Below are 24,143 nucleotides of genomic sequence, written 5' to 3'. Positions count from 1 at the left end.
AGAGAAGGAGGAGGGAACAGGGGTGGGACAGCAATTGGAATGGGAGTTGCTATCCACAGGTGACATAATGGGAACACATGATGTCATGGCATGGGAGGCATAGCTGGTGGAAAGGAAGGGGGATTACCTGGGGAAGGGGTGGAGTTTGGGGAGAGGGGAGGAGAAGGAGGGGCATGAGTAGGGGTGGGGTCAGGGGATAGGAAGAGGTTGGAAGGAACAGGGTGAAAGGATTGTGGGAAAAAGAAGCACAAGGTGGGGGCCGAGCCATGTGGCTTTCAACATCTTGTGTCTCTTGAGGGTCATTCTGTGGGGCAAGGGAGGACTCAGGGAAAACTTGTGAGTCTCCTTTAGATGTGATTTTAATGTGATTTAATGATTTTAATGTGAGGGGCATTAACTTGATCTGGAGGATTAACAACTGGGAAAGAGGGATTTAGGAAAGGGTCCTTGACAGTGTGGCCATCGCTCTCAAGGCAATGGTCCCAAGAATGCTGTGGGCGGCCAAGGAGTCGGTGCCTCTCCTGTGCTTCATCGCGGTTTGCCTGGCACAGGCTTCCCGATGCAAGGGACAAGGATTTAGGATCAGGGGACAGGGGAGGTGAGGGTGTTAGTTTGAGCCTTTCCTCCACTTTCTTTTCTTCAGCCATCACTGATGGAATTAGCACAAACAATGAAAAGAATTTAGCAACCGATGTATCACCTTTAATGTCAAAGCTGTTAATTTGCTTCCAACTACATCCCAGAAGGGGATGGTTGGTACTTCCTCTGGGGATACCTTTGGAAAGTAGAAGAAAAGCCACTGAACAAACTTTTTTAACAACCCTTTTGAAAAATTTATTTTCCCACCATCCAGGGTACCCAAAATTTGAAAATAAATCCCTCTCTGCTGTGCTGACAATTTCGCACCCATTTTCCTTGATGTTAAGCTGCCGGCACAGCAAAAATCCAGCCTCCCATGCAGCAAAAGAAACAATTTAACAAACTAAAGATAAAAGTTCCAGGGCCAATCTCAGGGACAGGGCGGTTTCCGCAGCCAACTATCATGGCCTGTGGGACAGTGGCTCCTCTCTACCACCTCCAGCGCTCAGTGCACCCTTCCCACAACTTGTGAGCACCCTCAGCCTAACTTGGGGTGTGCTCACTTTCCTCTGGCCTACTGGGCAGGGGTCACAGGGAAGTCTTCCTCAGGGAAGTGGTCCCCTAGATGCTAGAGGGTTATTGCTTCCTCCCACCAAGAGCCACCAGAGAAAAACTGATCTGCTGCACTCAGAGGCAGCTGATGGCCAGAACTTCTTGGATAAAATCCACAGTTTGTCTGTGGGGTCCATTCACAGGGCCCCACATTGGGTGCCAGCTAATGCATGGGCTGGAGCTTATCTGGCTCTATCACTTTGGCCCGTGCCATGAGTGGGTCACACCCCAGGAGCAGGATGACCTGAGGTGCCACTTAGAGCACTTACTCTACAGCTTTTTGGCTGTCAGTCTGGGCTCTAAAGGAGACAAGGACAAGAGGGAGGTCTTTTGCATGGGATAATAGAGGATTTATTGCTCTGGGGAATCTTGGGGGCAAAAGACAGAAAATGCAAGTGTGCAACAGGTGAAATAGGGAGGTGGTTCAAAGGGAGGGTACAAAGCCTCAGCTGATCAGAGATATCCTGGGGAGGGTAAAAGGCAGGGTTCACAAAATCATCCTCCAATGAGGGAAGTGGGGGGAAAGTTGGGTCACATGGACTAATCAAGCATTGAAGTTTAGGGGATTTCTGAAGTGGAATTCCAAACATGCAGTGGGCCTAAGGCAGATTGACAGGAGACTCAGGGTAGATTGACAACATGGGGTGGGAGGGTCTTATTTGGACCAAACCATCAACTTAGGTAATAACAGAACATCCCATTAACAAGAAACACACTGCAACACCTGCAGAAAGGGAGTTGTTTACCATTGCAGCACTCCCTACTGATCAAATCCAACACAGGAGACCCTGAATATCACGGTCCCTGGTCCCTGTTCTGGGTGCTATTTGTCGCGTTTCAGCTTAGCAGCCCCAGACCCAGGCCAGCTGGGAGTGGTGTGGCAAATAAACAGGACGGGCATGGTTGGGTGACCCAAAAAGTAAAACTGCTTTAATGGCAAAATAACAAACGGCAGAAGGTGAACACACAGTATAGGGTCAACCACAAAAGGTGCAAAAAACGTGGGTACAACAATATATATAAGGAAGATCTGAGGGTGGGACTGAAGGCAGGGTTCCAATCACAGACTGAGATTACAAATATTAAAAATAATGTGGCAAATGACAATCAAGCAGGGGAGAAAACTAAGAACATTCTGGAAGCATAACTTTATTTGAGCAGACTTGCTAAAATCCCACAGTCTTAAGTTGATGCCCAACCAGTTCTATCTCCACAGTTCTGCCCGAGAACAAGTGGGGCTACAGCAGTGAAGAAAATCCAGGAATATGGACAATGTTTGCCTTGCATCCATTTTAATCTGTTTTAATAAAAAATCCACTCTAAGGGTATTTTCTGTCTATGTCTAAACTCATCTGTCTGTAGAATCATAATATATATGCTGCTCTGAGTTTCCAAGGCTTTTACAAGAGTTACATGAATGAATAAAACAGAAAAAGAAATAAAAGCATTCAGGAATAGACAAATTCTGCTTATTTAGTCAAAACCTAGTCAAACAATAGGTGTAATAAAAGGATGATAAAAATACTTTACACAGTATATATAACAGTAATACTCTTCCTCTTCCAGAGCAAACTGGGGAAAATGGAGTGAAAGGGATTAAAATGCCCTCACTGGAACAGCTGTTGAAAGCAGAAATCATTTACCCCCATTACTGGCTGTGTTGGCTGTGACCACATGGCAGGATGAGGGGGATTGCAGACATGAGGGCAACATCTTGTTGATGAACTTTGAGGCAAAGAATGCATCAAATACTCAAGCTTCATATGGGGGTGCTGCCAGTAAATCACCTACCTGTTTTAATGACATGCCACATTTTCTTATTGATTGTTTTAATCCTGGTGTAGCAATAGAATACTTTCCTGTGACCCTTGGTGTCCCTTGTAAGTGCCATTCTGAGCTTCAGCTTTTCTAACATTATCCATACATGTCACATCAATGCCATGGACAACTCACCTCAGAGCCTGTTTTTTCCTCAATCCCCTGTACATTGATTTCTGCTTCAGAGAACTCTGCGAAGTCTCTGATGAGATAAGCCAGTCCAGGGAGATGAGTTTTTCCTCCTGAACTAAATAATCTTGTGCTTGAAGGATTCTGTGCTTCAAGACCTATGAGCTTTTCTGGACACCTATGACTCCCAAGCAATCCCATTATGGTTGCTGAAAGCAGGCAAGGAGCACAGTGCCTCTGTGAAACTAGCTCTCACTCTGGCCTGAGAAATCATAAGGAGGAATCCAAACAGTCCTTGGAGAAGGACAACAATCTTTGCAGGTGTTGTTTGGATCCATGTTGTTTACTTGCAAGAAACAGTCAAGGGGTGTAATTTGTAATTGTCCAATAATAGTGATGTGTTGGTTTAATGACCGATGAGAGTTTTACCTCTTGGACCTTCTCGGACCTATCTATAAAAGAAAATATGGAATAATAAACTTTGCTGTCTTGTGACATTCATCTAGAGAGTCTGTCATACTGCTTTGCTGTTTCCAATATAGCGCGACGTCCCATCTCCTCTTTTCTTAAATAAGTCGGAGTCTGCTCTCCTAAGGTGCATGAGATACTCTGGTACTTGCTTTTTTCTCTCCCTTCTAAATCAGGAAGTGCATTAGCACATGGCTACCACAGCCAGGCTGCCACTGATTTCCACCATGCACTGTCTACTTGTTTGTGAAGGGCAGATGGGGCTGGGGGTGGCACAGACTGTATCAGGAACTAGTCCCCACCTTCACCTATAAATCCCAATTACTTGCAATTACTTTCACCCTAACATCTTGCCTTTGCAGGCAAGATCTGGATCAAGTCCACCAGAAGAACTAGTTCTAGCTAGAGACTTCCTTGAGTTGTTCAAAGGAGACTCCTCTTTCTTGCTCTTTCTGCTCAAGCATGCAGGACACTCATTCCAGGCTCATTTCCGAGCAAGTAAATGGAGAAAAAGGTAGGACTAGACAAGGCACAACACGCTTTGTGTGCTAATAATCAAATTAGCTGTCAGCTTTAATTCTTGTCTCAGTATGCCACCAAAGCCAGCCTGTTTTCAGGACACAATTGTTAATAAGATAACAGTGAGATCAGCATAGAATAGATAAAATGCAAGCACAACCCTTTGGCTGCATAATATGTAAATACGTTTACAAAACTAGATCTAATGTGGATAATATGAAAACAACCATCCAATAACAAAAACAACAAATTCCAAGACAGAACATTGGCTAAGCTGCAAACAAAGCACAGCAAAATGGGAAACACCAGGAAAAGTTGAGCTCAAATCACCCAGTTGGTTGAGGGCTCTTTCATTACCACAGCTGGGCTCCCTCATGCCATTTCCATTTACCCAAACCACGATGATTCTGCATAAAGAGAAAAAAAGGGGAAAAGACATGAATACCAATCCTGACAGTCCCCAGGGGCTCCTCAGAGCAGGGGACAGGCAATTTCAGCAGAACTGCCTCCTACAACCACTGCCTCATGTCTTTGGCAGTGAGCACTTGCCTTCACACTCAGGATATGTAATCACTCCATCCAGGCACTGTGCTCTGAATTTCTCCATCTGGGAAACCTGCCGATACCCACGCTTGCACTCAAAGACAACAGAGTCCCCCGAGTGATAGTAATGGCTCGGCTGGCTGGATGACTGCAACTGAATATTGTTCTTTTCCACAGTGTTCCTATCCAGGGCACAGTTCCCTGCAAAAAAATACATCTGTTATTTGCCTGTAGATCTCACACTGGACAACTGATGCTCTGTTGGCACCCCCTGAGTACCCTTTCCCCAGCAGTCTCCCCAGCTCAGGTGTGCTGGGCAGTGACTTCCTGGGGGCAGTATCCCTCCATTCCTGCAGATTCCAGGATTCCACACCATGGCTCACAGCCAGGAAAGGCAAGGGCTTTCTGCTTCCCTTCAGCACTAAAAATGCAACAGAGCAGGGATGCTGAAGAGGGAATGACTTACTTCCTAGTGTGCACCGTGGGTATTCCAATGTCCCTTCCACACACTGTACTCTGAAGCTGGATGTACTTGGGTCTTCCACATATCCCGGTTTACAGCGGAATTCAATATAGTCACCCGATGTGGAGTACAGCTTGGTTTGTAAAACCCATTTGAGCTCAATGTTGTTTCTGTCCATATCTTCTTCTGATGCCGTACAGGCCACTTTAAAAAGTCAAGAGTGTCAGCACTTCATACAGAGACTGCACATGTAACTGTTTTGCTCCTAGAGCCCCTAGAGAAGTTCTTAATATCAAAAAAGGCTTCCAAATATGTGCTCTGACCCTCTGTTACAACAAAAAAGACATTCACATCCAAGCTAAAGGGAAAACAAAAAAGCCCTGGGAGAAGCCTTGTCATACTGACACAGTCACACAGGGTGAGAATGAAGCACAGGTGCGGAAGACACCAGGCACCACTGAACTTCCCCATATATTTTTTGAGATCCCTCTTTCCCTTCTGCTCAGTAGTTCTCTAAATCTGTTTTCTTATCACAGAGGCACCCCCTGGCCTTCCCCAGCACTGCCTCTCATGCAGACCCATCCTCCTGGCTCACAGCCTGCTGGGTGGAGCTGTGTGTCCCAGCCCAAGAGCACTCAGAAGCTCTGCACAAGTGATGGAGGTCCCCTCACAGGGAGGGGACAGGTCCTCCTTGTGGACCTGCTGGCAGCAGAGGGGACTACACAAGTTGAATTTAAGAAGAAACTCCTTTGGGACAAAAGGAGTTCTGCTTTGCCAGCATTGTGGCCCCAGCACACCAGTGCTGCCCTCAGGGTCTGAGAAGAAAAGAGGGGCAGCTGCACAGCCTTTGGCCACCCAGCGCATGCTTCAACCTACCCAGACAAACTGGGGGGCTTGTCCACTGCCCATTAAGACAGGTGATTGTTGGAGATCCTTTCAAGATATAGAAATTTGGGCATTTGTATTCCACAGTGTCTCCTTGTTGATATTCTTGCAAAGGGAAGACAAGAAGCTCTCCACTTTGAATAGCTGGAGGTGTGCCACATCTCCCAGCTCGTCCTGAAAGAAATTTCCCAATCAAAGAAGATGTCAGCTGCAGAGAAGGTCTGGTCAGAAATACCACTATACACACTATGTTGGCACTACTCAGAGAAGCAGAGAGAAAACCAAACAGCTGGCAAGAACAAAAGTTTCTCATTTCTCCAACATTCAAGCTCAGAACTGCCAGCTCACCCCATCTTAAGTGTACAGCTTAAGTGCTTGCAGCCATCTGCAGGATTTCATCTTGTCCTCTATAAGTGAGTGAAGCCACCTGAGTCACTCAGCTTGGTAAACTCATCCCATCTGAACAGAGACCTGGGAAAATGGCCTTGTCCTGAGTGTGCCAGAGCCATGGCAGCTGTGCACTGGGATGCTAAATGATAGTGAGGCAGCTTTATGATGCTATCACTGATAGAAGGCTGAATGGAGAGAGAGAGAGAAATCACCTTTGCATGTTGGCAGCTGTGTCCAGGTCCCATTCTGGCACACGACAGTGGAAGCCCCAGTCATTTTAAAATTTTTCCAGCACTGATACTTTGCACTCTCCCCAGGGATATACCTGGACTTTTTAATGCCATCAATTCTACCACCTGCAATTTCTGGAGGAGGTTCACATGTCACATCTGAAAAGAGACATGGCTGCAGTTACCTTTGCAGTTGTTAAGATGTTCATCTATACAACCAGAAGTGAAAGGAATTAGCCTTGTTACGATTTCTGTACAGATTTTCTGCCTTAGGTGGGTTACAGGAGTTCACCATGGGGAAAGCAATGAGGTGTGGCAGTGGTAGCAGAACACTGTTTGGGACTCTCAGGAGATTGCAGGGTCAATAGAAGTTTCTAGAAAAAGCCAGTGCTTCTGTACTGATGCACAAGAATCACACCATCCTTGTCTCCCCCTGGGGAGCCCTGGCCTTCCTGGAAAACACACTGATGTTAGCAACCAAACTGATTACCTGCTGAAGTGCAGAGCTTTGGAGGGCTGATGGTTCTGGAAGAGCTTGTCAGCCTGTGCTGCTCAGGGCTGGGTAAGCGCAGCCAGCTCCACAGGGCTGTGCTCACCCTGCAGCCACAGGCTGGGATGGGGAACTCTGGAGCACAGTTCCTGAATGTTCTTTGCCACAGGAACTATCTTTCCACTTCCATGTATCTAGCAGATCTTAAATGGTTTAGATCTGGGTCTCTGCTGGGGTCTACATTGGTCAGAGTTGGAGCACTGCAGAAGAAGAGCTGCTTGTCTGTCTACTGCTGCTTACATTCAGCTTTGAATATAAGAGAAAAGCCCTTATGTGTCTGTCCACTGAAAGTCACTGAAGTGGTAGACACCGGGGAAAGACCAAGAGCATACAGGAGAATATGAGAGCAGCACATTTTAGGTCCTGATGATTCAGGAACATTTTTGCTATTGATGGAAATATACCCAGTATTACTAGAAGCATCAAGTTTAAATTAAAGTGCTGTGCAAGGAAGCAACAGCAAGTTTAAAGTTGGGGCAGCCAAAGAAAACAAGTAAAAAAGGCAAAGTCTTTAGAGTATTTAGGTAGAGAACTGGTTGTCTCTACACTAACAGGCAAGGGGGAAGCACAGATTCCTACCTCTGCAAACTGGTGCTTGTGACCATTGACCATTTGAACATAAGATGTAATTTCCACCCATCATCTGAAAATTGCTTTCACACTGATAGTGCACTTTGGCACCAGGCAGATACCGCTCCTGAGGAGTGCTTGCAATGTGTGCATTGGGGATTTCAGGTGCAGCTCCACAGCTGACATCTGGAAGGAGAGGAGTGTGTTGTGAGTGACAGCACTCACGCAACATGGCATCCCCAGAGCTCCTGGTAAGCAAAAGCACTTTGAGTAATGCATATCATTTTCTGCAGGTAGAAAAAGAAGGTTTATTCTGATACACTGTATTGCTTATTCTGCAATGCTTCAGCACTTAGTATTGTTTGCCTAAAGTAACTAAACAGAGAGAAGTCACAGTGATCAGTCAGCTGTGCTACACAGCATTGTGTGCCACCAATTTGGAGAGAGACATGATTTATTTTGAAGATTGAAAATTATTTGAAGATGCCTGTCAGCAGCTGGCATGCTTAGTGATGTGAAAATAAGATCCATTACCCTATGGTTAGGGTGACTCCTTTGCAGCCAGCATGTGCTCCTCCATAATGTCTACCTGCTGGATTTCGAGAGAGAGCCAGGATTCAGCTACCAGCTCCAGCCCACAAGGAGATGATTGCTTTGCTGATCTACCCTGCTTACCCAGAAACCAGAAAAATAGGTGTGGTAGCAACCCATTCAAAGCAAGTCATCTGTTGGCTCTATTGGCCTAACTCACCTGCATGCCCAAGTAAAAATTATTTTAATTCACAACATGAACGCTAAGAAGGATCATGGATTATTTAGAAGTAGAACCTATACCTTCACAAAAGGGTGGTGCTGTCCAATTTCCCTTTCTGCAGATAATTTCAGGGGAACCAACAATCAGGAACCCTGAATCACACTGGTAGCGAATTGTTTCACCAGGCTCATAAAGTTTCTTCTCTCTGCCTTCAAACTGAGCATTAGCAACTTTTGGAACACTTCCACATGGCATTTCTGAAAAGATAACAGAGATTGGATGCTTGTGCTACTGTGATACACATTGAAGAAGTGTATTTTTCCATCAAACAGGTGCTGTAGAAAGTTATTTCTAACATCAGCCTAGTCACCTGCTGACAGTGGATCATATAGTTAGTTAATAATTGTATAAAAGATTGTAGAAGTCATTCCCCCAATATACAGACTTCAGCTGCTGAAATACTTCAATTCTGTTTCTAAACATGCCAGAAAGTTTTATTGGAGGCTATTTTCCCTTGCTACACTGAGGCACCACAGCAACTTTTAGTCACCAGTGGACTTTGTATAAAAGAGATCCTCAGATCAGGAGGATATGCCTAGGACTCATCGGGCAGAGATATGAACTGAACAAAGACTAAAGAAGGAATATTGAAAAATTAAGTTGTATTCAGAAAGTCAGTTTTGCATCCAATCAGAATTGTTCTGAGGGCATCCATGATGGAAGATAAGATGCCACAGCAAAATATGGAGTGAAAAAATATGCTTTTACCAATCAACCTGCAGTTTAAAATTCTTTCAATTTCATTTCTAAATGCACTTTAAAAAAAGTAATTTTTGATATTACCCAAGCATGAAGGAGCTGCAGTCCATTTTCCCATAGAGCAGTTTGTTTCTGTTGGTCCATCTAATTTGTATCCAGGACGAGAAACATACTTAAATCGAGCACCAGCCAGATAAATTGTTTTCCCTTCTCTTTCAATTTTTAAGTTTGGATTTTCCTGTCTGGGAGCATCAGCACATTCTAGAGATTGTGGTGGCAAACATGGTCTTTCTAAAAAACACAGACAACACAGATAAACAATAATGCAAGACAAACAATATTGCAACTGTAACTAAGTAATAACTAATTTATAGCATACAGGACACTATTTAAGGCCTCCCAGTCTAAGCTGAGACTATTATGCAATATAGTAAGCAAAAAAATACACAGCTCTTGAGGTACTACCTGAAAATTGTATATGTCATCTCAGATAAGTCTGTGTAAATGAAAAGACTGCAGTTATTTGCACCCTTTTTAACAACTTATGTTCTACTACTTTCCTTCTGTTCCCTGTTCATGATAATTTTAGGTAAATAACAGCAGTCTCCTGCTCATGATGACTGCAAATTAGTAACAGAAATGTTCATAACAAAATGATGGAAAAGAAATATGCCAGTACCAACCCACACAATGAGGTGGTGATTGCCATTTCCCTTCTGTACAGGTTATTTCCTTTGTACCGACGAGATGGAAACCATCAGGACATGAAAAAGCTGCTTTACTCCCATTCCTGTAGCTTCTTGCTACTGTTGTCTGCTGAGCACCAGACACCTGAGGTGGAGGTGGGCACACACTCTCCTCAGCTAAGGACACATATTCATGTTACAATAGAACAAAGAGAAAGTGTAGCAGTTCAGCAGAGATTACAACACAAACAATCAAGACGACACTGGTGCAAGATAACTCCAATAGCTATCTCAGGCTTTAATTAATACTATGATAATTTTCTTCTGCTTCAGAAACACCAGAGCTGCCTTCAGGTGCTCATATGCTTTCAGAGTCATAGAAAGACAGTCACAGTTGTCTACACCAAGTTAAGATGGAGTTTCTTGTAGTACCTCCTTTCTTTCTCACACAGCTGCAGACTCTTGGGGTGCTTTTCCTGTTCCTCTCTCTACAATGAACTATTTTAGGAAAACTGAACCAATGCCTTCTTGTTTTGTGTTTTCTTCAGATTAAGCTGATAGAGATAAATGAGAAAGCTAAAAGAAAAGAAAGAAATACGGTAAAACTTTTCCACTCCAGGAATGAAGGACTCCTTTTCCCAAAGGAAAGAAAAAGGGAGAGAATGAGGCAGATTCTAGGACAGAGATCTGAGGATTCTTCCAAAGCTTGGTTTCTTGCTTCTAGTGATTCCAGAAGGCTAAGGCAGGAACAATGATTGCCATACTTCTCCCACCTCCAGGCACCATTTCCCATAAATGTGGTATAACCCAAGCGAGGACTGAGGCGATGGTTGTTTTACAATTGTGCTTTCTACAGACAATATCCTGCTCCTGCTCTGCCTTACATAAAGGCAGCCCTGAAGACATTGACCTCTGGTGTGTGTTACATATGGGCAGCCTCCTCTGCATCTGTGCTTTTTCACTCGCCAACTCAGCGTTTTTCTCACAGTTTCACTAGGAAGCAATTAGAAAAATGGAGGAAAAAAATAGAATGGAAAAACTTTGAAGGTTTAGAGGAAGGAACTTTGACTGAAGCTTGAGCTATCTGCTCTCTGTTTTGCAGCAGGGTAAAGTGCTTTTGAAGAACTGAGCTTAAATTTATCACTGCATCTTTTCTTACATCAGAAGTGCCAGTGAAAACCATTCCAATTGTCAGAGTACAGAGTATTAAGTCTGCCTTACAAAAGTGATGCATCTCTAAACCTAGTTAACTGCTCAAATCATGGCCACAACTACTCTTTAGCATATGATCAAGTAAACACTTCTATTTCAGCCTAGTGATACAACAACGCTAAAAATCCTAATAATGAACATTTATCATGCCTGCATCAAAAGAAATGGTGCAAATGTAAAAACACACCTGTACATGCAATCTCTGGTGTCCATCTGCCAGACACACAAGCTGCCTCTTTAACATTTTCATCAGTTAATGAACATGTATAACGTATAACTTTATGGAACCCAGTCTTCCTTCTTGACATAGGATACTGGCCAGAGCGCACCAGCTCAATATCCTCTGGAATTACACACTGAGGAGATGAATCTGAAAAAAAAAATAAAAAGAGCTTAAAAAATAGATTTAGATCTGACAATATGTACTGATGAAGATGTCATCAGTTGTACAAAAGTTCCACATGAATTTGAGGAAGAACTTTACTGCATGGGTGGTTGAGCAGGGAGGTTGGACCAGATGACCCACTATGGTCCCTTCCAACCATACTCATTCTGTCACTCTGTGAGAAGGACTAATCCACATATAAGTGGTTAGGGTAGGATAGGTTTAACACATTGTGGCTATTAATATTTGAATACATTTTAATAATTTACTTTAGCCCCTGGGAAAGTGTCCGTTTCCTTTACAAAGCTGTAGGTACAGAGTCTTTCCAGGATGAAGGACATGCTTCCATTTAAAAGGAGTAAATTAAACCCACTTAAATTTTGATGCATGAAACTATAGCTCATCTGGCCACATACTGATGGCTGAAGTCCTTCAAATTTTGTGTACAACTTTGTTACACTCACATCTGAAATATTATGGAAACAGATTACCAGCACAAACAGGTAAAGGCTTCCATTCTCCATTAAGACATTTTATTTTCATTTCCTCAGTATTGTCAGAGCCTGGTTTACATCCACAAGTTACTTCATCCCCATGTGAATATTTGGTCTGGTCTGCCTGATGCAGAACAACATTTGGGATAGAGGAAGGTGATTCACATGGCATTTTGTCTTCTGTTGAAAAGAGCAGAAGTATTCCACAATAATACAGTATTCACATATCAGTAGCTCAAAAAACTTAAATAAAAATAACTATATTTGCCTTTGGTGAACCAAACCTACATCCACTATTTGTAGCAACTAAATTTCAACACAGCTGGAGTAGGTATATCTTTTAGCTAGTTTGCTAAATTGCTCTTCTGTCTTTTCCATTCCTTTTCCAACACTGCTATGATCCACAGGTAGTTTCAGTTGACAGTACTTTCCCAAACTGTTGGTACATAAACCATAAAGAGTAAGGAAAACTTCAATTAATTAAAATCACCTGAATCACTGATTCTGATTAGTCAAAATTATACTTAATCATACAGCTACACCTTTGTAATGTGCCCTTTCAGTTGGAATTATTTCAAGAACTGAAACCCATTGTAGGGTCTCTTAGAGGACTGGAAAGCTGTCACTTCTCTGTGAGAACTACAGTTCCTGCTTTGGGCTGGTACTGTTGCAGCAGTTGTGATAGCACAAAGTAATGGCTTGTTTTTATATTATTAAATTAATTATTAATTAATTATTATTAAATAAAATTAAATATTATTATTATAATGGCAATTTTATATTATTATTTTCTTATTTTCAACACAAAATTACATCTGTAAATACGTAATTTTAATTGTGAAAATATCTATGATGTAATAGCCTGCAGAGAATTAGACTTCTCAGAAACTCTGAGAACTTTATAACAAACTGCATAACTTACCAGTACAAGAGGGAGGAGATGACCACTGTCCATCAATACATTCTATTTCCTTTGATCCAACCAACTTAAATTCGCCATTACATTCATATTGCTTTCTGTCCCCATGCTGGTACTGCTCCACAGAGCCATCAAGAATACTTCCATTGGTAATTTCAGGAGGAGGTCCACAGCCTCTGACACTCACTGAAATCAAGAGATCAATTCTATGCTTTGAACTCAGTACTTAGACCACAGTTACATGTTTAGTACAACATAAAACACATTGAACATATCATTTAAAGGAAAGAAAAATCAGTGGAATGGGTTAAACAGGTCATTGATTTATGCCTTTCAATATCTGTATTTGAGCTGGGTTGGACATCACAACCAGATACATGTGACCCAGGCTCACTTTTGTCTCTCACTTCCATGCACTGTCAATGCCTACTCTGAGAAAAGTGGTTGATAAAACCAACCCAGTTTTAAAGGAAAAGAAAAACAGTGTTACAAGAATGGTAACTTCAGTATTGTTTAAAGAACGTTGACAGTTCTGCAAGGAATAACCTATGTCCTAAAAATCACCCAGCAAAATAAACAAATAATTACATACATACATATATACACACAGTATATTAAAGGAATTCACAAAGTTCCAATCATTTTTGAATGCAGTAATTGGAACCCCTACTAAGAGAGCTTAAAATGTTCCAGAGTTAGAGAGCCAAATATATGAAGTGGACTTGCTTTTAAATGAAAAAGAGAGTGAGCAAAAAGGATGACAGAGTAAAAGTCATCAAAAAAGCTGACTGAGTGGGAAGAAAGGGAGGTCCAGCTCTTCTCAGATACCAGGAAGTTGTGTTGCAAGTTAAAAAGAAGTCTAAGTATAGGGGTGTGAGGTGCCCACCCCCAGGGAGGCAAAGATTCAGTTTCAGATAAGCATTGTTAAAGTGAGAGGCATGGCTTTAAAGCCTGGGAAGTGTAAACTCCATCCCTCTGCCTCAGAGGATGGGCCTTGTGAGCCCAGGAAGAATTGCTCCACCCAGACCCTTGTGGGGTGGCAGCCCAGGGGTTCTGATTGGGTTTGAGCCCCTGGGATTTCTCCCTTGCTATGTTCCTATTGGACCCTGATCCTAAACTCCACCCTGCCTCTGTTTGGTGCTCTCTGTCTCTGGATCTGAGTTTGTTTCTGTGCTGAACAAATGGTTTCCTGAGCAGAAGCCAGTCTCACTGGAGTCCCATGCTGGTCACTGGTATCTGTAGCCTCCCTGGACATGATCCTGCAGCCCTGCATGGCAACAAATGGTGGAGAATGTGGGCAGCCAGAGAGGCACCAGGAGAACAGCAGGAGCGGCTCCACCAACACCCCCTAAGTCCCTGGCTGATGGTTTGACAGCCGTGGAGACCCCCTGCCTTGAAGGAGGACTCAAGAGTGCCTGGCAGGAGGGCCAGGTTGAGAGTGCCTCAGAGGCATAGGGGAAAAGGGCTTACGGGGAGGACTGAGACCAGGCAATGGGACTAACAGCTACCATCACCCAATGAGATGTATTTTGGATGGTTTTATTTTTTTTATATACATGGGAACGGCTTTTATGGACGATATTAACAGTATGGATGATCATGGATGGTATGGCTCTTCCTGTGGACTGTTTTTTGGCTTCTGTGCAGTCCCTCTTGTTGTTTTTTTTTTGGTGTGTACCTCCCATATCTTCCACTATCCTTTTTTCCTAAGGGCAGGACAAAGGGTGAAAAATGCCAAGATGGCTCGGGGCTGCTGCCAGCTCCCCATCACCCATGTGTCTCTCTGCCACCTCATCCCCTGTTTTCCTGAAGGCAGGCAAGGGATGGAGAACGTCCAAAGGGATGTGGGTCTGCTGCCGTCTGCCCGCTGTTTTGTGTCCTCCTTCACCCTGTCTTTTCCACATGCAGGGAAGGCCCTGTCCAGGAAGTCTGTCCTGGACCCCCCCTTCCCAAGACAGTGCCGTCTGGGATCCCTTTTTCCCCACCTTACTCCTTTTTTTCTGGCCCCTAAGGCTTTCCTACCCCCCAGTAACTCCTGCTCCAGTTCTACCCCTTTCTCCGTCTATTCCACCTCTGGGGGCTGTACCTTTTCCATCGCGGTAACACCTCCTCTGGGAAAGTCAAAACTAAGCCAAGCTCCAAAGGCTGGCATGTCATCATCATCCCCTAAAGTGGTGACACCCATATCTTTGGGACAGGAGCTGAGATTGCGCACTAAGAACTCTGCCCCTCATAAGAGGAGATCAAAGAACTGCACCCTTCTAGAAACTCTGTCCCTCCTAAGAGGAGATCAAAGAACTGATTCTTCTTCCTAAAGAAGATTCCTAAACTGATTTTTCTTCCTAAAAGAAAATCAAGAACTGGAAGAGACTGAACTAAAAATCCTTTATTTTTTATTAACTATTACTACTGCTTAATTTGCCTGGCGGCTGAGTTCTAAGTCTTTGTTTTTAGTTTTGTTTGTTTTGTGTTCGTTTGCTTAATGTATTTTGTTGTTGTGTGCTAGTGTTTTTCAGTGTCTCACAAAGCAAGGCAGGTGCTTTGGGGGGGGGGGGGGCTGGGTTTTCTATTGTGTAAATTTTAGAAACATTCTAAGCTCCTAATCAAAATGTAATTTTAAAAGGGGGCAGTTGTGGGGTGCCCCCTGCCCAGGGAGGCAAAGATTCAGTTTCAGATAAGCATTGTTAAAGTGAGAAGCATGGCTTTAAAGCCTGGGAAGTCTAAATTCCATCCCTCTGCCTCAGAGGATGGGCCCTGTGAGCTCAGGAAGAATTGCTCCACCCCAGACCCTTGTGGGGTGGCAGCCCAGGTGTTCTGATGGGGTTTGAACCTCTGGGGTTTCTCCTTTGCTGTGTTCCTATTGGACCCCAACCTTAAACTCCACCCTGGTTCTGTCCCATAAAACCCACCACCCTGCCTCTGTTTGGTGCTCCCTGTCTCTGGTTCTAAGCCGAGTTTGTTCCTGTGCTGAATAAATGGTTTCCTGAGCAGAAGCCAGTCTCACTGGAGTCCCATGTCAGTCACAGGTAACTGTAACCTGCCTGGACATAATCCTGCAGCCCCAGAATGCTATGCAGGGGTACATATTTTCCCTTCTGCTTTAATGGGCTCATCCTACTATATGAAAATAAGAATTTCACAGGAAAATCCTTCACTGGTTTTCTTTCGTTTGGGTCCAGCTCTGTGTCATCTCCAAAACTGGTTTTTTCCTTCAGTTTCATGTGATCATAAAAGAGTGCACAGGATGCAATATCTGATGGGTATCAATATTAGGCAATGGCAAAACTAGGACCTTTGGAACGTAGTAAGAGAGGACACTACTCAAATTAATCCTTGCCATACTGCACATGATTTATACAGTTTTGAACAATATTTTTTTTTTTTAAACATTAAAGTAAATAACCTGATTAATATTTTGCACAAGCCATTTACTAGCTCTGTTTCAGTATTGCAGAAGAATTACCTTGGCACACTGGTGGTGATGGAAACCATCCAAAGTGGTAGCACTGAATAGAGGCAGGTCCCACCCTTATGTAGTTTTTTGCACAGGTAAATTTCACAACAGCTCCACTGTGGTATTTACTCTCTTTGGGAGAGAAATCTCCATTGCTCAATGGCAGCAGCACACACTTGATTTCTATGGAGAAAAAACATTTTAACATATAGTGGACAACCTACAGAAAGTACATTAAATGCTACTGGTTAGAAAAAAACAAAAACAAAGGAAGGCTTAAATAAAAAAGGTCTACAAAGTGTATACAGAGTGTGACACTGATTAGCAAATACAAAAATATTCACCACGACACTGGGGTGCTGGACTCCATTCTCCATTTTTGCCACACATTGTGGTATCAGTTGGCATGTTATTTGTAGTTTTATATCCCTCCAAACATGAATACTCAATTGTATCTTCAGGCATGAACACAGTTTTGTTTGTATGATGAATCAAAATGTCCCCTGGTGCTTTACATGATTCTGTAGAATGAAACAAAGTTATTGTATTTATTTGTCCAGAAACATTGCCCTTTGGAAGAATCATCCCTGTAGGTAAACTTGAAACATCAGTAATTCCTAACTGTCAGAATATTATTGTAGAATATGCAGCATAGTCACATATTATCTATCACATTAATCTTCTAAAATTTGTCAAGAAGTAGTATTTAGAATAAATATTTCTTCCTTAGATTCAATTATTTCCTTTTGCTACATTACTATCATTATTATTAGTTATTTAGGTGTCACAGCAAATGGTTTATACTGCTGTTCCCATGGTCAGTTGTGAGTCAGAAAAAAGCTACAAAATCCTAGGTGAAGGCAGTCTGAAATAAAAGGACAAGTTAAAATAGTAGCTAAAGTTGGTCAATATTATGACCAATATATAAGAATACAATATTAAGTCTCTTACTGTAGTTCACCCGTGTTTGGGAGAGGAAGGAACTTTGAAATAATGAATCCTATTTGACTCTAGTTTGGTCACATTTAAATAAAGTTCTTGGCAGAATGCCTCAGTTCACAGATGTTGCTCCATAAATTGGGAGTAAATTTGGGCAAATGTAGCTCATATCAGGTAAGAACCATTGAAGATGTGATTACCATTAATTCAGTCCTAAAGAGATCCAAAAAGATCCTCTTCATTTTCTCTCTATTTGTTGAAGCCTGAGAGAGGTTAATCCCTGGAAGACCAGGCCTCTATCTGAGTCCCCCTCTGCCCAGTAAGAAACCTCTACAAATCAAGGTGACAAATCTCTGGGGCCATGCCATACCTGGAACACCATGCCCATAGAATAGACTGGCGACAATGACAGGGAGCTCTTAAGCCTTTAGCTACTCACTGATGCACTTTGGAGGCGGAGTCCAGCCGCTGTCTTGGCACTGTATGTATCCTATTTCTTCTCCTTCTGGAGTCACAAAGCCAGCGTGACATGTATATGAGATCTTATCTTTTAAACGGAATGTTGTTCTCCCCGAGTTCAAATAGCCATTCTCAAAAATGATACCCTGGCATTTTTCTGAGAGAGAGAGAGACAAGATTTCTTCCAAGTAAAGCACTGCTAAAAGACATGCATAAAAATCACAGCAGAAGGATGAAAACAGAAGCAGCAGTAGGATTTAAAAAATTGTTTAACACATGGTCAATTGAATACATTTCTAATTTCATACATTGTTAATACATATGTTAATACATAATGCTTAATATGTTATTTAAATGGATGGAAGTCTTGGTTGGATGTTTCAGTCTTATATTCTGAGAGAAAACCTTTGTAGTATGTTAAATTCTTTACTGCTAAATTATTCTGTGAAGGAGAGTCTTCATTTTCAGAAATTAATGCTACAACAAATAGTTTTAGATAGAAACCTCACCAAAACACAAGCACACTCACTTTTACGGATACATCTCGGAGGAGGTGCCCAGCCATTCCTTGTGCATGTGACTTCTTCGTGCTGAGCTTGGTAGTCACTATAGCAGCCATATCTGACTCTTTCACCTTCCTTGTAAAAATCGTCCCAGCCGTGGTGTGGGAAATAACCATTTTCCAGCCCTCTGATGGAACATTTTTCTAAAGAAGAAGGGAAAGTACATTTAACCAAGGAAATTTCTACACCACGAACTGAAGGCAATTAATCCTTAAGAAGCATTTCCAACAAACAGGCCTCCAAGCACCTTTCTGTAGCCTTGTATGGCAAAAAGACACTTGTGTGCAAATCAGTATGAATGCATGTTTTGTTTCAGTGCCTTGTGATTAATGGACCACAGGGTCAGAAGTGGAAGTCACTACATACAGTGATATGAGGTGGCCTAGTAACCAAAAATCTCTTACCTATTGTTCACAACCAAACTTGGCTTGCTTCAGTGCTTCTCACATCAGGTCTGGTATGTCGCTAAAATGTTGATGTATGCCCAGAGTGAACTCCAGCATTTGCCTCCAGATTTTATCATCTCTGTGGAAGTGTAGCAGCCTCTCAAACCATCTCTAGAGATTTTAGCAACAGCTTAGTATGCTGGCTCTAAGGCCTTCTCTCTCCTGGAGCCTAGATGTAAGGCAGATGGCTGAAGGAATGTTATATTGTGTTATCTGAGTACCTGCTTTTTTCCCTCCAGGCAGGACTCCACTCATTTCCTGCACTGAGCACCACTCCACTGAGTGGCAATAAGGAAAGAACAACCTTTTGTAATCTACTTTTGTGCCCCACCAGTGAGTAGGAACTTTGCTATGACTGAAGATGTGTGAGAAAATGCCTCATTGTGCTCCAAGCAACAGAAAGGAGAATATACTTACATAGAGTAGAAATTATTCAAAACTCTGTGTGTGTGGCTATAGAGCAGATGAAAGCGTGTGCTTGCATGTTACCCAGAATCCAGAGAAGAGGAAGGTTTATTATATATTTCTTACTCTAATTAATATTTTGAGGAGTAAACAATCTTCAAAATCCAAAAGCATAATTTCAGAGTGTCCCCATCTGATGGTTTGTGCTCCGCAGATAGGAAGATGGTCTGGGTGCAGTCCCAGAGGTCAACTAATAAAGCATTTTGACTTTCAGAAAGTGTTTTGTCTTGTGTTCCATCAGAACAAGTTCTGCTGCACAGACCTTTGGTAATTAAACCAGAATTGAGTTTCCACTATATAGTGGAAATGTACTTACTCAGGCATTTTGGCTCTGGAAACCAGCCCCTTTCAGAACAGGTAATTCGAACCCAGACAGTTCCAGTGGGGGTTGAATAGCCATCGAGGCAGTAGTAATCTACAGTCTGTCCAAATCTTTTTGGAAAGTAATAGCGTCTGTGATACTCATGTGAATCACTTAACCTGCCGTTTTCTATAGGTGGGTAGTCACATGGTTTCCCTAGAAACAGAATATAACAGCAACAATATCAACACATGCATGATAAAAGCTCAGGAAACAATTAATTCAGATTCAGCTTCATCTGTGTGTTTTCAGGAATGGACAGAACCAGGACTGCACACCCTGGCAGATCCTAAGGAGTGCAGGAACAATCATGCTCTGCTCCTGGGATCTTCGTCAGTACCTACAGCTGTGTTACTTTCCCCCAATCCCATTTCCAACTAACATAAGTCCAGCCAGCATTCTCAGCAGACTCCTGAGGGTGATTTGTGAGACCAAAGGTTAGTATACATTGTACAGTGAGATGACACTGTAGAGGGTCTTGATTACTTACTTGATTACTATTCTGCCCATAAAGGGAGCCGAGTCATCTGGCTCAGATATAGAAAGTGAACTGTGAATTCTTAAATTTGGGATGACTCCTGCCACCTCCATTTATAACTTTTGGGATCCTGCACCAAAAGCTCTTCCTAACTCTTCTCATTTTTATTTTAGAGCTGCAGCATTTTAATATTCTTTGCTTGGCTCCACAAAAGAACTGATCCTTTCCAGGGAGAAGTCCAGGATAGAAGGAAGAGATTCTCAGAAGCTTCCATTCAAATGTACCCAGGTTCCTCCCAAAATGTTCTGACCCAGAGCGTACATGCCAGGGCAGAGCAGATCACCCACTGGATAAACCAGTTAAGTGATAATGAGTGAAGTGGGCTCAGAATGACACCTGAATTTTAGAACCCAACTGATACAGAGAAAACATTAACTCAGATGTTAAAAGAGCGTATTTCAGAAATAGCTCAAATCATCTTATCCAAAGGTTCCTTTACAAGACTGATTTAATCAGGGTTTCTCTAACATTTTAAATTTGATTTTCAGTGACCAAAAATCAAAGTGTTAAATTATGAAATTACCTGCTAATTCATATATATTTATTTTTTATACTGGGCAAAACCATCATTGCAGTTATGGGAACTTTGATCCAAGAAAGAAGTCATCAACCATCAAGAATACCTTTCTTTGTCATCTGACAGGTTACAAAATAGACAAAATCTTGTAATCATCCATAACATCAAATTACAACGCCAAGTAAAAATCTAGAGCTGAGATACTACTAGGAAAGGTATCTTGCAATCATTACCTGCGGTTTGGCTACTTTAAACTTCCTATGTCCTCTAATACTGAGTGGGTTGCTGTTCTTCAGGTGGAGCAAAAATCTTCCTGACAGTGAGCTGACTATAGCACATTTTAACATACTTGGAAATACAGTAAGAGGTAATACATGTATTAATAAACACAACGTAAATCTGGGTTATACCATTGTTTTTATAGGTGATTTTTTAAACTATCAAATTAAGCTTTACAGTACAAAGAAAAAAACAAGAAACTGTCATATCTGATGCTCCTCAAGTTCAGCTCTTAACTTCTTTTCTCTGAGATACTTTCAACAATTCTACAGTGTAACTTCACTCATGATAGCTACTTACGGACACAAGCTGGATCAGGCACCCAGCCATTCTTGGTGCATTCAGCTGTGGTTCTGCCAGTGGTCACTTTAAAATGATACCCAGCATCACACTCTACTGTAATTGTATTACCCAGTGTGTACTTGTCTTTTTGAGGTCTAAAGTTCCCAAAGGAAATTACTGGAGGAGAGCATACAATTTCTAAATAAAAACAGGAAAAGAAAAAGAGAATATGTTTAAATTTATTGCATAAGTTCTTGTTTTCATAGTATATTGGCCATAACTGCACAAAATTGAAAAGAAAAGGTTACATTTCTTCTTTATGCTTAGAAATGCATGATTCTGTAAAAGAAGAGTGACAGTTCTAACTGATGTTATTCTAATTAGAAGATTAAAACTTAATTGCAAAGAGAATAGTTGAAGAAAGAATGAGAATCCATCAAACTGAACCTAATTTTTTCCTGTAGATCATTCTGCAGCTGGGTTTTCCTGGTCTCATTTATGGACCCTGTCCCAAAAGAGGGCAGTTTCACTGGCAGGTCCTAAATGCAGAAATAATTTTACTTAACTAGGAATGGATCAATTAAAGGTTGTGTGATTAAGATTAGCGTCCTTCACTGACAACGGAAGTATTTCAACAACTGAAAAAGGTCAACAATCTCATTCTAAAAATCTCAAAATATCTTTATGCCCAGAGAAGTGAGGCAAACATATTTATAAACCAGAGCCTGTCTTTTGGGGCTTTTCTGTGTCTTCTTCCAGTTCAGAAAATACCACCAACACCCTGGCTGGGAGGGGATGACTGTAAGGTAACTACAGGTTGGTGCTTCTGTGGAGCGAGGGTGGGTGAATCAGTTTTCATGCATGCCCTGTTGAATCCTCTAGGTCTAGTGATAAGCCCAGTAGGCCCTTATTTACTTAGTAGAAACACTGTCTGAGTACACCTCAAGTACGAGAGCCCAGCATATCAGTGTCTAGAAGAATTGTTTTGTTTGGCACTCCTCAAAAGCAGTATGTTTTTAAACTGTAGGCAATGCATATTAACTAGTATCATTACTAACCTTGAATCAGAAAGGTCTGAGTGGGCCCCAAAACTGACAACAAGTCTTTATTTCTAAAGGCATCTTCTCTTTCTGGAAGAGGTCCCAGGAAGGTGGGTGGTGCATAATCCTACAGTGTTGCCCTGTTGTTAACATTTTTTTTCCAGTTTCAAGATTTTTTGCAATTTCTTGGAGAAAATTCAAGGCACTGATAAATTCCCCAAAATTTCATTAAACTGTTTCAATTCGGATATGACATGCATATTTGGAGATGTAAATACAGCCTTTTAGAACTGTAATTTAATGAAACTAAATTAAAATCCATGACTCAGAGGGCTGATGTCAAGCAGGAACAGCCTCAGAAATTTGTTACATGAACTGCTCAGAAGGCATTTGTGAGTTAAAAAACAATAGGGAGCTTCAGCATTGCAAATATATTAATTTGTAGAGATTCACAACAAGATTCTGGTTTGCTTCTGCTCTTCATGGAAAACTCTTACCCAGTTCTTTGGTCCCCTCAGCACTCAATAATTCTGGTCTTCATGGATATTGGATGTGGATGGATTTATTTTGTTATGAATGAATTTATTAATCTCAAAAATTACTTCCAAACCAAATTACAGTGCAAAACTGCTTTAAGCAAGACTGACCAGTGCAATAGGGAGGTGGATTCCATCCCGATTCAGTGCACAGTGCATCTGCTCTGTTACCATATTTATATCCTTCTTCACAGAAAAACTGCATTAGTTCATTTTCCTTGTAAGACTTCCTTGAAGAACGGACATATCCATGTGGAATTTCTGGCACATCACAGTTAATTTCTGAAATTGAAACACAAAAGAATCCAGGTATTTGAATTTTTATTTGCTAAGAATAAATTTATATGACAATAAAATTTAGGAAGTTGGTTTTAAAATTTAGGGTTTGGTTTTTTGCTTAGTTGGTTTTTTGAGGGGGGGTGTAGTTTAATTTGAATTCACAAAAACTTTCTCATTTGGAAGCTCTTTGGAACTTATCTGAACACTTACTTGATTCTGGGTTACAGGTGGAAAATATGGTGTAGCACAGCTTCAATTGCAAATTGGTTTATGAGACAGATTTCAGGGCTTTGCTTTGGACTTTAATGGGTTTGAAATCAAGAGATAAGGCAGAAGATATTCCAAAATAAGACACTAGGCCAGCTGAAATTTAGGATTTTCTATTTCTCGGATAATTTCTTTGTAATTTCCAACAAACATAATGTCTCTCAGAGCCAGTAGGTTATGAGTTAAATCATGACATCAAAATGAGAAAAGAATTAAACTATCTGAAAAATGGACACTAGAATGCTTAATATCTATGAAAGAACATCAGTGTTCCCAGTTCCTTGCCAAACCAAATAAATCCACCAAGATCTTGCAGTTTCCTAAAAACGTATTCATAAAGCCAGAAGATATTCAATGTTTTGTTTCCTAGGTCACAGAACAGGATACGAAAGTGCTCTCTTGGATTCTTTTATTGAATTTACTTTGTGTTTAGAATGAAATAGAGCTCATGGGAACTGTCATTGTTTAATGAAATCCACTATATTCTGCAAATGTTACAAGCATAAATGTTTAATTCCACTTCATACTGTACAAAATATAATAAATGTGGGTTTCAAAGCAGCTAAATGCAGCACTGGAATTGTGAACAAACCATAAATGTATCTGCCATCCTGACGTGTGTATTCTGCTCTTCTAAACCCATACTTCATGATCTAATCACATAGCAATAATCTAAGAAACTTAATGTTCTGAATATTTAGGTGCTTGCTACCATAATCTTCCTGGGATTTAGTCTCATGCCCTGACAACCAA

General features: G+C 41.6%; 1 protein-coding gene across 2 annotated transcripts in view; it reads right to left on the bottom strand.

Moving 5' to 3' along the window:
* Positions 1-2,094: 2,094 nt before the first annotated feature.
* Positions 2,095-24,143, bottom strand: part of CFH (complement factor H) — a 31,990-nt gene continuing 9,941 nt past the window's right edge. Inside the window, exons 6-24 of one of the 2 annotated variants that reach the window (XM_015636831.2) lie at positions 22,956-23,126; positions 21,287-21,466; positions 19,608-19,808; positions 18,347-18,523; positions 17,798-17,974; positions 16,764-16,940; positions 16,429-16,602; positions 12,969-13,151; positions 12,044-12,226; positions 11,355-11,537; positions 9,953-10,132; positions 9,354-9,560; positions 8,591-8,767; positions 7,766-7,942; positions 6,619-6,795; positions 6,008-6,190; positions 5,135-5,335; positions 4,675-4,869; positions 2,095-4,532 (exon numbers count right to left, since the gene is read on the bottom strand). In XM_015636831.2, the coding sequence (XP_015492317.1) occupies positions 4,513-4,532; positions 4,675-4,869; positions 5,135-5,335; positions 6,008-6,190; positions 6,619-6,795; positions 7,766-7,942; positions 8,591-8,767; positions 9,354-9,560; positions 9,953-10,132; positions 11,355-11,537; positions 12,044-12,226; positions 12,969-13,151; positions 16,429-16,602; positions 16,764-16,940; positions 17,798-17,974; positions 18,347-18,523; positions 19,608-19,808; positions 21,287-21,466; positions 22,956-23,126 (3,323 nt within the window). In that variant the 3' untranslated portion in view covers positions 2,095-4,512. The remainder of the gene's footprint in view (positions 4,533-4,674; positions 4,870-5,134; positions 5,336-6,007; positions 6,191-6,618; positions 6,796-7,765; positions 7,943-8,590; positions 8,768-9,353; positions 9,561-9,952; positions 10,133-11,354; positions 11,538-12,043; positions 12,227-12,968; positions 13,152-16,428; positions 16,603-16,763; positions 16,941-17,797; positions 17,975-18,346; positions 18,524-19,607; positions 19,809-21,286; positions 21,467-22,955; positions 23,127-24,143) is intronic. The other variant, XM_033516381.1, reaches the window with a different exon arrangement.

This window comes from Parus major, chromosome 8 (genome assembly GCF_001522545.3).
Source record: "Parus major isolate Abel chromosome 8, Parus_major1.1, whole genome shotgun sequence".
Lineage (NCBI taxonomy): Eukaryota > Metazoa > Chordata > Aves > Passeriformes > Paridae > Parus > Parus major.
Note: the sequence above shows the minus strand (reverse complement) of the source record. Positions and strands in the feature narration are given on the sequence as shown.